The sequence below is a fragment of the Heterocephalus glaber genome, unplaced genomic scaffold (genome assembly GCF_053883595.1).
Source record: "Heterocephalus glaber isolate CG9 unplaced genomic scaffold, H.glaber_assembly_v1.0 deba00001481, whole genome shotgun sequence".
In the NCBI taxonomy this organism is placed as follows: domain Eukaryota; kingdom Metazoa; phylum Chordata; class Mammalia; order Rodentia; family Bathyergidae; genus Heterocephalus; species Heterocephalus glaber.
This window is the reverse complement of record NW_028258317.1, coordinates 50,757,172-50,773,952: the sequence shown is the minus strand read 5'-3', so window position 1 is coordinate 50,773,952 and position 16,781 is coordinate 50,757,172. Positions and strand designations below refer to the sequence as shown.

Sequence of the window (16,781 nt, the reverse complement as noted above, 5' to 3'; positions counted from 1 at the left end):
ATGCTGTGCTACTGAGCTATACCTGCAGCCCATACGAAGTCATTTTTAACAAAAGCAAGAGCACACAGGGGCGGAAGCAAATGCCAATTGTCTCTGTGTTGACAAAGACAGGAACCACAGAAGAGCCAGTTGTTGCCTCAAATTAGGCCTCTTAGGCCAAGAGAGATGCCATAGCTTCAGAGCTTTGAATCTTTTCCTGGATTTTACACCTGAAGGCCTGGGTGCATGTGGCAATTTCTAGCCTTGATGCTGGCTCATGGCTTCAGTTCCATCTCCTCTGGAGTCTAAATTCCCCTTAATTTTCTCAGAATTCTCTACTTTAACATATATTTATACAGCAACAAAAAGTGCCCTGAGATACATGCTGATAAGGTGCTGAGAAAAACATAAAGGAAATTGTCTTCCTATGCAAATATGCCCATTTTCTTAATTATCCTTTAGTAGCACTGCTTTAAGTGATTTCTGAAGTAATTTTTTGTATTTACCTTGGCTGTAGGTTTTAGTTTCCATTTTCTTTCTGATTGGAAACAACCCTGACATGTTTTTCAATTCCTTGTAAAATTGTTGCTCTGATATTACTAGCAACAGGGCAGAGTATATTCATAGATCATCATGTAATTATGTTTATAGTCAGGCAGATACATTCTTCAAACACACACAGTACCTTTTCCACCCCCACCCCCCCACTGAGGGTAATTAATTAAAGATGTCTCTCTGGCAACACAGTAATCACTAATTGCTGAGTTGTCAGTTACTCTCCTGGAAAGTCATTAGAAATAGTGTCCTGACTTTTTCATGTAGGCTGAAACCTCAGGAAAATTCCATCTGTTAACAAAACTTTCTATTGATTGATATTTCCTTTTGTTACCAAGACAATTAATATATTCCCCAACACCTGCCCACCTCTAGAGCAAGAGGCATTGGGCATCTCAGCCTGTAAACCCCTGTAAAGGGCTAGAGATCATTTCCAGGGGTCTCCTTGGAACCTCCACACCTGGGTCTCCTTGTAGCCCAGATCTCCACACGCCATGAAATCCAGTTTTCAAGCATTTGGAAATTGTCTCGCTTCTTTATGTTAAGCTAGAAAGCTGCAGTGCCTTGTTTGAGATGCAGCACTGCCAGGACCACAGACTCAGAGGGTAATCAGAACAAGAACAACCTCTGAAACGCAGTTTGCAGTTATCTAATTTTAGCCATAGTGTAAGAATCTGGGTCATTTGAAAAATTGGTTAATATTTTCTACCTAACCTGGATTCTGGTGTAACATTTTTTGAAGGTCAAAAGATACATTTAAGAAATTAAACATCTATAGGTAGGTTCCAGGTACTCTACTAGATGCTTTATTTTATTTACTTGATATTGAGGTATAATGTATAGACAGTAAAGGGCTGATGTTTTCCTTTCTTCTTTTTCTTTTTCTTTTGCTGTTGTGGTTGTGGTACTGGGAATTGGGGCTTTATATTGATTTGCATCCCAAGTACATGTTATATTTATTTATTTTTGTTTTGGAGACAGAGTCTCACTAAATTGCCCAGGCTGGGCTCAGACTTGTGATCCTCCTGCCTTGGCCCTCTCACAGTGCTGGGATTACAGGCATGAGCCTCCACATTTGGCCACAATCTTAAGTGTAAAGTGCAATTAATTTTTACCTATGAATACTCTTGGGCAGCCACTAGCCATATCAAGATACAGGGTATTTCTAGCACCCCAGAATATTCCTTGTGGCCTCCCTCTGAAAAGTGCCCTCCTCCCCTGTCATGGCCAGTGTTCTGACCCTTATCACCAGAGAATGGTATCGTCTCTTGTTGAATGTTGTATTCTTTTGCTGACTGTTGTGCCTGTGATATTGGTTGTATGTATTACTATTTCATTTTTTTCTTTCAGTTGTAGATAACATTCCTTTGTGAAAATATGCTGATAAATTAGAAAACCTAGATTAAGTGGGGAAAGATCTAAAAAGATACAAATGGCTATCATTTCTTTACTGTAAATGAACATTTGGAAGCTTCCAGTTTAGGGCTATCATTTTAAAAGCTACTGTGAATATTATTGCACATAGTTTCTTTGAAGTATAAATACAGCATACTTTTTTCATTTTAATTTACTGTTTTTGAGTAGGTAAATATGTGCATGTGGTTTAATAAAATGTCAAAAAAATATACTCCAAGCTAGGAAAAGAGTGAACTAAATCTAAAGCAAGCATATGGTAGAAAATGATACAGATTGCAGCCAAAATAAATGAAATAGAAGTTAGAAAAACAACAGAGAAAAAGCAGGAAACCCAAAAGCATGTTATTTGAAAAGATGAACAATATTTACAAACCTGTACGTAAGTGGACCAAGCAAAAGCAGGAAGGCTCAAATTAGTACATTGAAACCGCAAGAAGGGACATCACTGTTACAGCAATAAAAAGAATTTTAAAGGGATACAAAAAACAATTATATGCCAACAAATTAGATAACCTATATTGGTTGGACAAATTCCTAAAAAGACACAAATGACTAAAGCTGACTTCAAGTAGAAATAGAAAATCTGAATAGACCTGTAATAAGTAAACAGATTGAGTTAATAATCAAAAAACTTTCCACAAAGAAAACTCTGGGAGCCAGGGGGTTTACTGGTGAATTCTACCAAATATTTAAAGAAGAATTAACTCCAACCCTTTAGATATTCTTCCAAAGAGTAAAAAGGGAGAAAAGACTTCCCAATCAATTCTATAAGACCAGAATAATCCTGATGCTAAAGCCAGACAAAGACATCACAAGAAAAGAAAACCATAAATCATTGACTGATAAAAAGAGATGTAAAATTCTCAACGAAATACTAGCAAATCTAATACAAGGTCTCATAAAGAGTAATGTACTATGGCTAAGGACGATTTATCCCAGAAATGCAAGGTAAGTTTAACATCTGAAAATCAGTTGATGTGTAATACACCATATCAGCAAAATAAAGGACAAAAACTACACAATCATCTCACTAGGTGCAGAAAAAGTATTTGATAAAATCTAATACCCATTTCTGATAAAACCATTCAATAAACTCTTTGGAAATATAAGAACTTCTTAACCGGGGTAAGGTACTCTATGAAAAACCCAAAATTGGGCCGGGGATTTATCTCAGTGGTTCTGCCATCTGCCTCGAAAGCACAAGTTCCCGAGTTCGATCCCCAGTACAAAAAAAAAAAGGAAAAAAGAAAAACCCAAAACTAACACGATATTGTTAGTGAAAGACTGAATGGTTTCTCTGTAAGATCAGAAACAAGACAAAAATGCCTGCCTTTGGCACTTCCCAATCAACATTGTAGTGGAAGTTCTATCCAGGGCAATTAGGCAAGAAAATAGGGGAAAAGTCATCTCTTTTGGAATGGAAGAAGTAAACCTATTTCTAGTTACTGATATGAGCTGGGTTACAGAAAATAGTAAAAAACAAAATTAATAAATGAGTTCAGCATGCTTACAGGATGCAACATCAGTATACCAAAAAATCAACTGTATTTCTATACACTTACGATGAACAATCTGAAAATGAAATTAAAAAAAAACTCCGTTGAAAACATCAATAAAAATAAAATACTTAGGAATAAATGTAGCAAAGAAAGTAAAAGTCTTGTACAGTGAAAATTACAAAATACTGTTGGAAGAAATAGAGATCTAAATAAATAAAGACATGTATCTTCTTGGATCAGAAAACTTAATATTGTTACGCTGACAATAGTACTCAAAATGATCTGTGGATTCAGTTCACTTCCTCTCAAAATCTCAACCGGCTGCTTTGCAGAAAGTAACACACTGAACCTAAGATTCATGTACGAAGGCAGGGAACACAATATACCCAAAATAATCTTGAGAAAAGACTGATATTAGAACACACTCACTTTGTAATTTCAAAATTTATCATAAGACAAAAGCATTCAAGAGTATGTGGTGCTGAAATAAAGGCAGATATATAGAGTGATGAAATTGAGTTAAGAGTCTAGAAATAATCTTTCCATTTATAGTCAACTGTTTTGTTTGGTTTGGTTTGGTTTGTTACCGGGGATCAAACTTGGGTCCTTGCTTGCGCTTGCACAGCAGGCGGCAAAACCACTGAGCTAAATCCCCGGCCCAGTCAACTGTTTTTTGATGAGGGTACCCAAACAATTCAGGAACAATACTGGTTTTTAAAAATTTTTTTTTATGAGTTGGAAAATTTTATTGAGAGATAGATTGTATCTATGCAGGACAGAAAGGGGACCAGAAAATGGGTTGCCCCTAAATACTGGGGTTTTTTTGGTACTGGGGATCGAACTCAGCTAAATACTGTTTTTTAAAAATGTTTCTAGAACAGCTGGATGTCTGCATTCAAAAAACTGAAGTTAGACTCCTATCTCACACTGTATATAAAAATTAACTCAAATAGATTAAATGCAAAGACTTATAGACTTAAATGTTAGAGCTAAAACTATAAAATACAGTACTTAGAGGAAATCATAGTGCTAATCTTTATGAATTTGGATTAAGCAATGGCTTCTTAGATCTGACAAGAAGAGTATGGTTAACAAAAGAAAAAAACCGTGAATTGGGCTTTATTAAAGTTAAAACTTCTGTAATCCATAGGAGACCATCAAGAAAATGAAAAGATAAGCCACAGAATGCGAAAAAATAGTTACAAATCATAGATCTAATAAGAGACGTGTAGCTGGAATGTATATTGTAAAATGCACACAACTTAATAGAAGGAAAAATAACTCAATTTTTAAAGATAAGAATACACATTTCTCCAAAGATGATATGACCATAAGCAATGAAAAGATGTCACATCACTAGCTATCAGGCAAATGCGTATCAAAATCACAGTTAAATGCTACTTCATATTTACTAGGGTGGATGTAATTTTAAAAAATAATAAGACAGTGTGCTGGGATGCAGCTCAGTGGTAGAGTACTTACCTAGCATGTGTGAGGACCTGAGTTGAATTCCCGGCATTATGAAGAAAAAGAAGGAGCAGAAGAAACAGATAATAGTGTTGCCAAGAAGAAAATGGAAATTTTAGACACCGCTGACAGGAATGCGAAGTGGTGTAGCCACTGTTAAAAACAATTTGTTGGGGGCCGGGGATTTAGCTAAGTGGCACCATGACTGCCTTCCAAGTGCAAGGTCCTGAGTTCTATCCCCGGTACAAAAAAAAGGGTGGGGGGAATTTGTTGGTTCCTCTAAAGGTAAAGTTAAGCATTACCCTACTATCCAAACATTTTTATTCTGAAGTAAAATTTACCTTCACACAAAAATTTGTGCATGAATATTCATAGCAGCATCATAATTTGTAGTAGCTCCAAGTGGAAACAATCTAAATGTTCATCAATTGATGGACGGATAAATAAAATGTGGTTATCTATATAAATGAATTATTCAGTAATAAAAAGAAATGAAGTAGTCATGCTTGAGAAAGTCATGCTTTGAATTAGACAAGCTTGAAAACATTATAGTAAGCAACAGGCAGATTAGAACACAACCCTTTTCTCTTTGGATTCTAGATTCTACCCTTGGTTGCTTGTTTTTCAGTTTGACCTCACTGTTTAGGAGCATTTTGCTCCCTCTCTTCCACCATAACCACTAGATTTCTGTGTTGTGCAAAACAGAATTAGCAAAGTGCAAAGGAAAGCTGTTAGTGCCATCCACAGCCTGCTCAGTTCTCATGACCTGGACCCGCGGTGTGTCAAACCGGAGATGAAGGTCAAAGTTGCTGCGCTTTACCTCCCCCTGGTTGGCATCATTTTGGATGCTTTGCCACAGCTCTATGACTTTACAGGTAAGATGTCCTTCTACCCCTTCCTCAACTGGTGGTGGCCCTTGCCCAAATGCCAACCAAAATGAGGTCCCTGTCATTAGTCCTAATCTACTTATATAAGTAGTATTATTTCACAGTGATGGTCTTCAAACTTTTTAAAATGCAGGCCCCAAGTGGTTAGAAAAGGGCACGTAACCATATGTGTGCTTTTGTTCAGAAATTATTTGTGTATTTGTTTGTTCATTCATTCACTGATCTGATAGTGTATGCTGAACTGTGTAAACTATACACCTCAAACAATGAAACATAGCAATAGGATTATACCATTTGGTGATCACTTCTCTAACTTCCTTTTTTTTTAAATTAATTTTATTGGTACATTTTAGGTATACAATATAGTGACATTCATCATTGGAAATTTGCACCTTTACATAATCTCTCTTAGGGCCAGGGATTTAGCTCAGTGGTTTCACTGCCTGCTGCGCAAGTGCAAGGACCCGAGTTCGATCCCCGGTAACAAAAAACAAAAACATAATCTCTCTTGGTTCTTATTTTTTCCCCATTCCCCGCCCTCCCTTCAACCCCTCCATCCCTCCCTATTTACAAAGATTTTGTTTCCATTTTTCCATTTTCTCATATTAATTCCATTCCCTTCTTTCTTTGCTTTCCCCTACCTCTCCTACTTCCCCTTCCCCTTTGCCCCTTTTTTTCCTATTTCACATTATCTAGTATACCTTTTAGTCCTTATTTACACTTTCAGTTTCTCACACCAGAGAAACTATTCTGTATTTACACGTGTGTCCTATTTCTTTCACTTAAGAGTATGGCCTCAATGTGCATCCATTTAGCTATAAATGTCTCTAATTTCTCATTTTTTATGGCTGAGTAGTACCCCATTTTTTTAAAATCACATTTTCTTCATCCAGTCTCCAGTTGATGGGGAATTGGGCTACTTCCAAAAGTTTTAGCTATTACAAATTGTGCTGCTGTGAACATGGGTGCACATATATCACTGTGGTATGATTCTTTTAATTCTTTGGGGGAAGATACCCAGCAGGGGTATAGCTGGGTCAAATGGGACTTCCAGTCCTAGTTCTTTGAGGTATCTCCATACTGATTTCCACAGTGGTTGCACCAGTCTACACTCCCACCAGCAGTGAAGCAGGGTTCCTCTTTCCCCACAGCCCCACCAGCATCTGTTATTAGTTGATTTCATGATAGCAGCCATTCTTTCTGGAGTGAGGTGGAATCTCAGCATTGTTTTCATTTGCATCTCTTGAATGACCAGTGATGTTGAACATTTTTTCATATGTTTATTTGCTATTTCTACTTCTTCATCTGAGAAATGTCTGTTCATTGCAGATGCCCTTTTTTGGATTGGGTCTTTAAATGTGGGAGGTCTGATTTTTTAAAGTTCTTTATAGATTCTAGATAGTAGACCTTTGAGGAACATCAGGTGAAAATTTTTTCCCACATTGTGGGTTGTCTCTTCACACTGCTGGTGGTTTCTCTTACTGTGCAGAAGCTTTTTAATAAAAAGAGATCCCACTTGTTGATTGTGCTAGTTCATGGGCAACTGAGGTTTTGTTCACGAAATCTTTTCCTACGCCAGTGTCTTCAAGAGTTCTACCTAACCTCTCTTCCAGCCGGTTTAGTGTTTCTATTTTAATATTTAGATCTTTAACCCATTTCAATTTAAGTTTAGTGCATGGTGAGAGATATAGGTCTAGTTTTAATCTTTGACAAGTTGAAACCAAATTTTTCCAGCACCATTTATTAAAGGGGCTATCTTTCCTCCAGTGAGGATGGTTGGCTCCTTTGTGGAAGATGAGGTGGCTGAGTGTGTCTGGAGTTGTTTCTGCATCTCCTAATCTGTTCCACTGGTCCTCAGATCTGTTTCTTTGCCAGTACCATGCTGTTTTATCACAGTAGCTTTGTAGTGTAGTTTCAAGTTGGGGGGTTGTGATACCCCCTGCCATGTCTCTGTTATCTAGAATTGCTTTTGCTATTCTAGGTCTCTTCTTGTTCCAAATGAATTTTTGGATTGTTTTCTGAAGGTCTGTGAAGTATGCTGCTGGGATTTTAATTGGGATTGCATTGAATCTATATAACAGTTTTTGAAGTATGGCCATTTTCACTATGTTGATTCTTCCTGCCCAGGAGCAAGGGATGTCTTTCCATTTTCTGATATCATCTTCGATGTCTCTTTTCAGAGTGCTATCGTTTTCAGAGAAGAGGTCTTTTGATTTCTTTTGTTAGGTTGATTCCTAGGTATTTCAGTTTTTTGGATGCTATTGTGAAAGGAATTGTTTGTCCTATTTCTCTCTCAGGGAGTCTGTTGTTCGTGTAGAGGAAAGCTATTGATTTTTGTGTGTTGACCTTGTATCCAGCTGCTTTACTGAATTCAGTTATTAAGTCTAAAAGACTTTTGGTGGAGTTCTTGGGGTCTTCTATGTACAGTATCATGTCATCTGCAAATAATGACAATTTGACTTCTTCATTTCCTATCTTTATTCCCTTTATTTCTTTCTTTTGTCTAATTGCCGTGGCTAATGTTTCCAATACTGTATTGAACAAAAGTGGTGATGGTGGACATCCTTGTCTTGATCCTGATTTTAGTGTGAAGGGTTTCAGTTTTTGACCATTTAGTATGATATTGGCTGTTGGTTTTTCATAGATGGCTTTTATCAGATTGAGGTAGAGACCGTCTATTCCAATTTTTTGTGGAGTTTTTCTCATAAATGCATGTTGGATTTTGTCAAATGCTTTTTCTGCATCTATTGAGAAGATCATATGGTTTTTGTCCTTGGCTCTATTGATATAGCATATTACATTGATTGATTTGCATATGTTAAACCATTCCTGCATCCCTGGGATGAATCCCACTTGATCAGGGTGTATGATCTTCTTGATGATCTTCTGAATTCTATTTGCCATTATCTTATTAAGGATTTTTGGATCTATGTTCATTAGTGAGATTGGCCTATAGTTCTCTTTTTTGGTTGGATCTTTCTCTGCTTTCAGGATCAAGGAGATACTTGCTTCCAGGAATGAATTTGGGAGTATTGCTTCCCTTTCAATTTCATTGAAGAGTTTAAACAGTAGTGGCAGTAGTTCCTCTCTAAATGTCTTGTAGAATTTGGCAGTAAAGCCATCAGGACCTGGGCTCTTCTTAGTTGGTTAAGTTTTTAATTATGTTTTCAATTTCATTGATTGATATTGGGTTGTTTAGAATTTGTAGGTCTTCTTCGTTCAACTTTGGTAATTCATACATATCTAGGAATCTGTCCATTTCTTATGTTTTCCATCCTATTGGTGCATAGGTTCTTTTTTTTTATTGGTTAAATTTTTAATCTGCAATGTATTATGATGTGAATTTTATATGGTAACAATTTGAAGTCTACGTTATGCTAAACATCAAACACCTGTTAGCTGAAGAGACTCAAAACATTTTAATACACAAGATATTTAGACTACAGTTCCTTGGTTGTCAAAAGCAGTGATTACTGCTGCCAAATAATTAAAATATTGTGCCAAGTCCTCTCGGCAAAATGGGAATACTGAGTATCTGGCAATTATTGTTATCTTACAGTATTACAGGAATTAAAAGTCAGAAGTTAGATATTTATGTTATCTACAGTACAGTATATATTTAAGGATGGCTTTGTTTAGAAGACTGGAAAAATCCTCTTAGAATAAACACTATACTCTCAGTGTTATAGGTCAATAAAACACAACTGTGTCTGGTGGACATGGTAGAGAAATGGCAATTTTGACAAAGGAGTGCTTCCAAAGGCATTTCCTTTAGAGGTGGCTAAGGTTTTTCCACAATACTGAAAGACTAAGTAATGTGGTGTAGCTATCTTCACCAAACTTCCACTTAGGCATATTATGGTACATGTTTCCAAGCTATTATTCTTTTTGTCCACCATGCTGACTCCAATATTCCATGATCCACTGCAATCTTTTGATCTTCCCTCTTGCAGTGTGGCAGCCTGTGCTGCTATCCATTGAGGAGGTGGACCACTAATTCATAGGTGGCCATCATAATGGCTGTGTTTGGAGTCTGTCTCACCAAATGAGTTGTTAGACCACGGTAGAGGGACCTGTAACCTTCCTCTTGAACTACCAAAGACAGTGTCTGAAAAAAAGGATCTATATTTTGTTCCTTCTTCACGTAGTCTTGTTCTTACAACTTCATGTGGATATGCTATAGTTGTGGCACAAGTTTTTGAGGTGGCAGCAGCAAGCACCATTCCCACAAAATCTGATGCTTCTTTTACAGACTCTTCACCATTTTCTATCATAGAAGCAGTCTTACATTCCAGTAGTTTTTGCTTTATATTTTCATAAATAACAAAATGGGTAACAGTCTCTGATATGCCAGCACAGGAAGCAGACATGCCCCTGTAAAATCCTTTAAGTCCGTCTGTTTGATACACTTTACGGACACATTCAAAAGCACCCATTTGCTTTTCCCCATGGTTCCTTGCATCAAGCTGTAACCAAGTCTTTATAAGCCAAATGGGGTTGGTTGCAGTGATTGCAGTAAAACCTGCCACTGCAGCCGAAATCATGTGAACCTGGGTGGAATCAGGATCAAATACACCATTCAATTTTTCCTTGCAGTTGGAGTGAGCAGCAAAGTATATTGCTCTGGAAGGGGCCACCCCCACTATATTGGGGCCTAATCCTCTAAACAAGGAATGAGGCCCTTCTTTTTCCAAGATTACTTTTAGGCAATGGAGGGGTCCAGGAGACACTACTTGGTTAACACTGGCTCCAGCCTTGGTGTTCAGCTGAACTTCAGAGATATAAAGTGTCACAGAGGACGACTGCAGCCGTGTTTTTACAACTTCCAGTGGACATGTCAGAGTAGCTCCCACTGTGCCACCACATCCCTCGGCAAACAGATGCACCAGCGTGTCGCTCTGGCTCATTCTCTCTCCAGCATGTCCTCCGGGCGCTGAGCAGGGACGCGGCTGGGGCTGCCCGCTACTGCGGGCGGCTTCGGACCCAGAAGGAGACATACAACGCCCAGGGACGGCGAGGGGATGGCCGAGAAGCGGCTGCAGAGGGCAACCCGTGCTGCCCTCCTGGGGCGTCGCCTCCGCTGCCGCTGCCACCCCCGCCCACTCACGCTTGGTGCTCTCCTTCGGAGCGGGCGGGGGCATTCGGTGCATAGGTTCTTGAAGTAGGTATTGATGTTCCTCTGGATTTCTGTTGGGTCTGTTGTAATTTCACCCTTTTCATTCCTCATATTTATTTATTTGTTTGCTTATTTATTTATTTTTGGTATCGGGGATGGAACTCGGGTCCTTCCACTTGCAAGGCAGGTGGCGGAACCACTGAGCTAAATCTCAGGGCCCACCCTTTTCATTCCTAATTGCATGGCTTTGGGCCTTTTCTTTCCTTTTTCTGATAAGGTTGGTTAAGAGTTTGTCAATTTTGTTTATCCTTTTGAAGAATCAACTCTTGGCTTCATTGATTTTTTGTATCTTTTTTTTTTTGGTACCGGGGATCGAACTCCGGGTCCTTGTGCTTGGGCAGCAGGCGGCGAAACTTGTATTATTCTTTTAGTCTCCATTGCATTGATTTCTGCTCTGATCTTTATAATTTCCTCCCTTGTATGAGCTTTGGGTTTGTCCTGCTCTTCTTTTTCTAGAAGCTTGAGGTTCAGCATCAGGTTGTTTCATTGGGCTTACTCTGTTTTCCTAATATGAGCATTCACTGCTATGAATTTCCCTCATAAGACTGCTATCATTGTGTCCCATAAATTCTGATATGTTGTATTGGCATTGTCATTCAGTTGTAGGAACTGTTTGATTTCTTCTTTAATTCCTTCTGTGATCCATTGGTTATTCAGAAGTGTGTTACTCATTTTCCCTGTGTTTATGAAATTCTTGCAGTTTCTTTTTTGTTTTGGTTTTTGGTTTTTTGGTACCAGGGATCGAACTTGGGTCCTTGTGCTTACGCACCAGGCGGCAAAACCACTGAGCTAAATCCCAGGCCCTCTTGCAGTTTCTTTTGCTATTGATCTCCAATTTCATTGCACTATGGTCTGATAATATACAGAGGATAACTTCAGTTCCTTTGTACTTACTTAACCATGTTCTATGAGCAAGTATGTAGTCTATTTTGGAGAACAATCCGTGTGCAGCTGAAAAGAATGGGTAGTCTGATTTTGTGGGGTGAAACACTCTGTAAACATCTGTTAAATTCATTTGTTCATGAGTTTGAGTTCTAGTATTTTGTTGCTTATTTTTTGTCTAGTTGATCTATCTATTTCTGACAGTGGGATATTGAGGTCCCCCACTGCTATTGTATTAGTGCTTATTTGATTTTTCATGTCCGTTAGTATTTGTTTATGTAGTTGGGTGCACTAGTGTTTGGTACATATATGTTTATGATTGTCATCTCTTCCTCTTGGATTGTTCCCTTTACAAGGCTGTAGTGTCCTTCTTCGTCTCTCTTAATCAGTGTTGGTTTGAAATCCACTTGATCTGCAAAGAGGATGGCTACTCCTGCTTTTTTTCGGGTTCCTGTCACATGGAGTATTGTTTTCCACCCTTTAACTTTCAGTCTATGAGTTTCTTTTTGAATTACTTGTGTTTCTTGTATGCAGCATATTGTTGGATCTTGCTTCTTGATGCATTCTGCAAGTCTGTTTCTTTTGATTGGTGAATTGAGACCATTAACATTGATGGTTATAACTGATACATATTGACTTATCATTGTCATGACTTTTTCTTCTTGTTGGATTTTCCCTCTTTGAGTTTAGCTTCTTGTCATGCCCAATGGATTCATTCTGCTGGGCTTCCTGAGGTTGTGATCCTCGTTATCTTAACCTCGGTTATTGTCTAAAATTTTTGGCATGCTAGTTTGGTATTCATGAAGCTCCTAAGGTTCTCTTTGTCATGAAAGTATCTTATTTCTTCATCAACTTTGAAAGATAGTTTTGCAGGGTATATCAGTCTGGGTTGGAGGCTGTTTTCCTTTAGGGCTTGAAATACATCACTCTAAGCTCTTCTTGCCTTGAGGGTTTGTGTTGAGAAGTCTGCTGTAATTCTGATGAGCTTTCCTTTGTATGTGATTTGTTTCTTTTCTCTCACTGCTTGTAGAATTTTATTCTTCTGTTGGGTTTCTGGAATCTTAACTATTATATGCCTGTGTGTAGATTTTTTTTTGATCAAGGCTAGTTGGAGTCCTATATGCCTCGCTTATCTGTATGTCAAGTTCTTTTCCCCTGCTTGGGAAGTTTTCTGCCATCACTTCTGTGAAGAGTTTTTTTTATGTCATCTGCACTGTGTCCTGTTTCTTCATTGACTCCGATCAATCTTATGTTACTCTTCTTTGCATTGTCTAGCAGCTGCTGGATTGCTTTCTCATGATCACTTACTATTTTAAAGAAATTTTTCTTTTCCTGGTCACTAATTGCAATCTTATCCTCTATATCTGAAATTCTGTCCTCGCATTAGCTCATTCTGCTGCGTAAACTTTCAGTGGAGTTTTTAATCTTCTGGAAATCTGTTTGCATCTGTTTTATGGACTCTATTTGTTTCCTATGTTGTGATTCCATCATGTTCCTCAGGTCCTCTATTTTTTCATCTGTGTCCTCTGTAGATTTATTAATCAGCCCTTACACTATTCCCACAGTCTCTGCTGTTATCTGAGAAATTATTTCTGATTTAATTTTTTCCAGATCCTCTTTTGTTGCCAGTTCAGGGAGTCTAGGTGGTTGAGTATCAGATTGTTCCATCTTATTTTCCTTTGGGGTTGCTTTAAGTGATCTGGGAGTCTGGTTTTGAGACTTATTTAAATGTCTTCTCTTTTCAACAGGAGGTGGGGTGGGATGTGTGCTGCTGGTACCCGAGTGGCTCATCACCTCAGCACTGGGGGCAGTGGTACAGAGGCCCGGAAGGTTCACCTCCTCTGTGCTGGAGCTCTAATTTCTTGAAATAAGATGTTCCTTTGCTTTTCTTTTATGATTGTTTAAGCAAAGATGTAGTCTCAAATAAAACCAAACAATTCCTTTGTTCTATGCCAAACAACAACAACAAAATTATGATGTCTTTCAGTATTAGGAAGCTCTTCCACAGCAGAGAAATTTTGCCTTTAGCACCAAGAAACAAATTCTGAGGTTAGTATCTTTTGCTTGGCAGTAAGGGAAAAGGATAGATTTTTTAAAGGGGTTTGTACACTTCTGAGTCTATGTATGCATTACAGTGTGGATTAGAGAGTGTAGGTAGGGGGAGAGCCCCTGCCACACACAAGACACCCCTCCCAAATAGACAAAGTTCTTACATAAAACTTGAGAGAAATAATCTTTTTATCCTTTCCCCAACACATATGCACGTGCGCACACAAACACACACCCCTGGTCACTTCAAAGTGATTCATGCTTTTTCCTCAGCTCAAGGGAAATTCTTGGAAATGGCCATGCTGTTCTCTTGATGATGAAAGATCCTAGGGTGTAGGTGTAGCTGAGCCCAGCTATCCCTATCCAGTTATCCTTGGGATCTTGGAACCATCCAGGTTTCCCCACTCCCTCTAAATGCAGTGTCATGATTGACTACATTATTTCTAAAATCATTACCATGGCATTTATTTATTTATTTGTTTGTTTGTTTATTTTGGTACTGGGGATCAAACTCGGGTCCTTGTGCTTGCGTAGCAGGCGGCAAAACCACTGAGCTAAATCCCTGGCCCCCATGACAATTATTTAGATCATAGAAATGAGATCAATTACCTATGGGCTTCAAAATCATAAGGTGAGATACAAGCATTCCTATTAAAGTAATTTTCCCCTTCTTCCAAAAAAATAAAATCCTCCACCAAACTGCCAAGGGGAAAGCTATAAAGAGAAAAACTGAGAGAGAAAGGGCCAGGGTTTGTGAATTTCTGTGGAGCCACAGAGCAAGAGAATTATAGAAACAAGCTTGGCACACAGGGGAGAGCAAGCTGTACAAGATGATGAGATGCTTCTCCCTATAGCGCCTGCCTGGAAGGCATTTGAAAATGCCTTTGAAGGTGCCTGAAGCACCTTCAGAATGTAAGGAAGTAACGCAGAGCATGGCATGTGACTCACATTTCAAGATTCCTTGCAGTAAAGTTTCCAGACTGTTTCATTTGAAGAGTTCTGACTTATTTTACTTGTTCCCAAACAAGGAAGCACACTAGCACACATTCTTCAAAGCTTCCTGTTCATTAGAATTTTCCAAATCAGTCACTCAGAATCAGAACTTTTCAACCCTTGTTCTTGGAGCCTTTAGACTTTGTTACTTTGTGCATTGAACTTTATGGTCAGGGTGACAAAGACATATTGTCATGTGACAGAAAGGAAAATAGTAGAAATTAATCCACAATTATGGATAATATAGAGTATCTCTTAAATATAGAATCTTTATATTGATGAACAGTTTATAGTCTTTCAAATTAAAAGGTACATCTAAATTCAAATGTCAACTCCATATATTACTATATGTGATCATTGACAAGTTTAGTTTTTTATTATTTTCTCTTCCTCTTTCCTCAGTAAATTGTAAGAATATGATAGCAATGCCTACCTCTTAGGGTTAAGATAAGGATGAAACTATAGAACTTCTATAAAAACATTTAGCAAATACAAAGTACTTATAGCCTTTCCTCTTTTTCTTGTTATGTGGCCCTGTGAATATAAAGAGAAATAAGAATATATCTTCACATTAGTCTTGATAATGTTATCAGGTCTTGCATAATTTTCATGTGCTATGCATTTCATTTTTTTTAGAAAACTAGTAGGTGGTGGAACCACTGAGCTAAATCCCTGGCCCCGAGAAAACTAGTAGGCCTGGGGATGTAGCTCAGCAGCCTCATGCCTGCCTGGTGAGCGCAGGGTCCTGAGTTTGAATCCCAGTACTAGTTGCCTGAAAACACAACACTAAATTATTATTTCTCAAAATTCAATATTTAGCAAATGAAGTGCTGTCTATACTCACATTTTTCTGAAATTTTGAAAGTCCACATTGATACAGTGCACATTGTCGGGTCTGATAAAACATGGGTTTTTAATGAATTAATCAGTACCAAGTGTTTAGCATACTTCTTTTTTTTTTAAATTCTTTTATTGGTACATTTTAGGTATACCACACATTTACATTTCTCGTTGGGAACTTGTACGTTTGCATGATGCATCTTGGTTCTTATTTTTTCCCCATTCCTAGCCCTCCCTTCACCCCCTCCACCCTTCCCTATTTACAAAGACGTTGTTTCCATTTTTTCCATTTCTCAGCATTTGTCCTTTCCCTTCTTTCCTTTCCCCTGCCCCTCCCACTACCCCTACCCCTTTGGACCTTTTCTTCCTATTTTGCATTATCGATTATTCATTGTAATCATTGGTATATTTTAGGTGTACAATATAATGACATTCATCATTGGAAATTTGCACCTTTACATAGTTTCTCTTGGTTCTTATTTTTCCCCCTTCTCCTGCCCTCCCTTCAACCCCTCCATCCCTCCCTATTTACACAGACTTTGTTTCCATTTTTCCATTTTCTCTTATTAATTCCATTCCCTTCTTTCCTTTCCCCTACCCTTCCCACTTCCCCTACCCCTTTGCCCTTTTTCTTCCTATTTTGCATTATCTATTATACCTTTTGATCCTTATTTACACTTTCAGTAACTCACACTAGAGAAACTATTCAGTATTTATACAAGCATACTTCTTAAAAAATGACTTGAACAAACAGTTTGTAATGTATGTGATTGGTAGAATATTTTTAAAATAGCCTTTTAAATGGTTGACCCTTTTTTGTTTGCACATATCTATTCCTATGCATACAGATATATCAATATTATTTAGGCAGAATAAACTAGCATTTATCTCAGATTAACTCTGAAATCTCATAAATTATTGCTGAACTTGTGATAATAGCTAAGTATTTTATAAGATGCTTCCTTAATTTTGTTATTGTAGGTACTTTTCTATTCGTTGTTTCAAGTAAATGAATAGGGCCGGGGATTTAGCTCAGTG

The 16,781-nt window shown here is 38.0% G+C and overlaps 1 protein-coding gene and 1 pseudogene across 4 annotated transcripts in view; one reads left to right on the top strand and one right to left on the bottom strand.

Annotated features, from left to right (window-relative positions):
* Positions 1–16,781, top strand: part of Dock8 (dedicator of cytokinesis 8) — a 231,693-nt gene that overhangs the window by 161,889 nt on the left and 53,023 nt on the right. For all 4 annotated transcript variants that reach the window (XM_004838202.4, XM_004838200.3, XM_004838199.3 and 1 more), the window contains one exon: positions 5,622–5,791. In XM_004838202.4, the coding sequence (XP_004838259.1) occupies positions 5,622–5,791 (170 nt within the window). The remainder of the gene's footprint in view (positions 1–5,621; positions 5,792–16,781) is intronic.
* On the bottom strand, positions 9,713–10,710 carry LOC147825951 (solute carrier family 25 member 36 pseudogene; annotated as a pseudogene).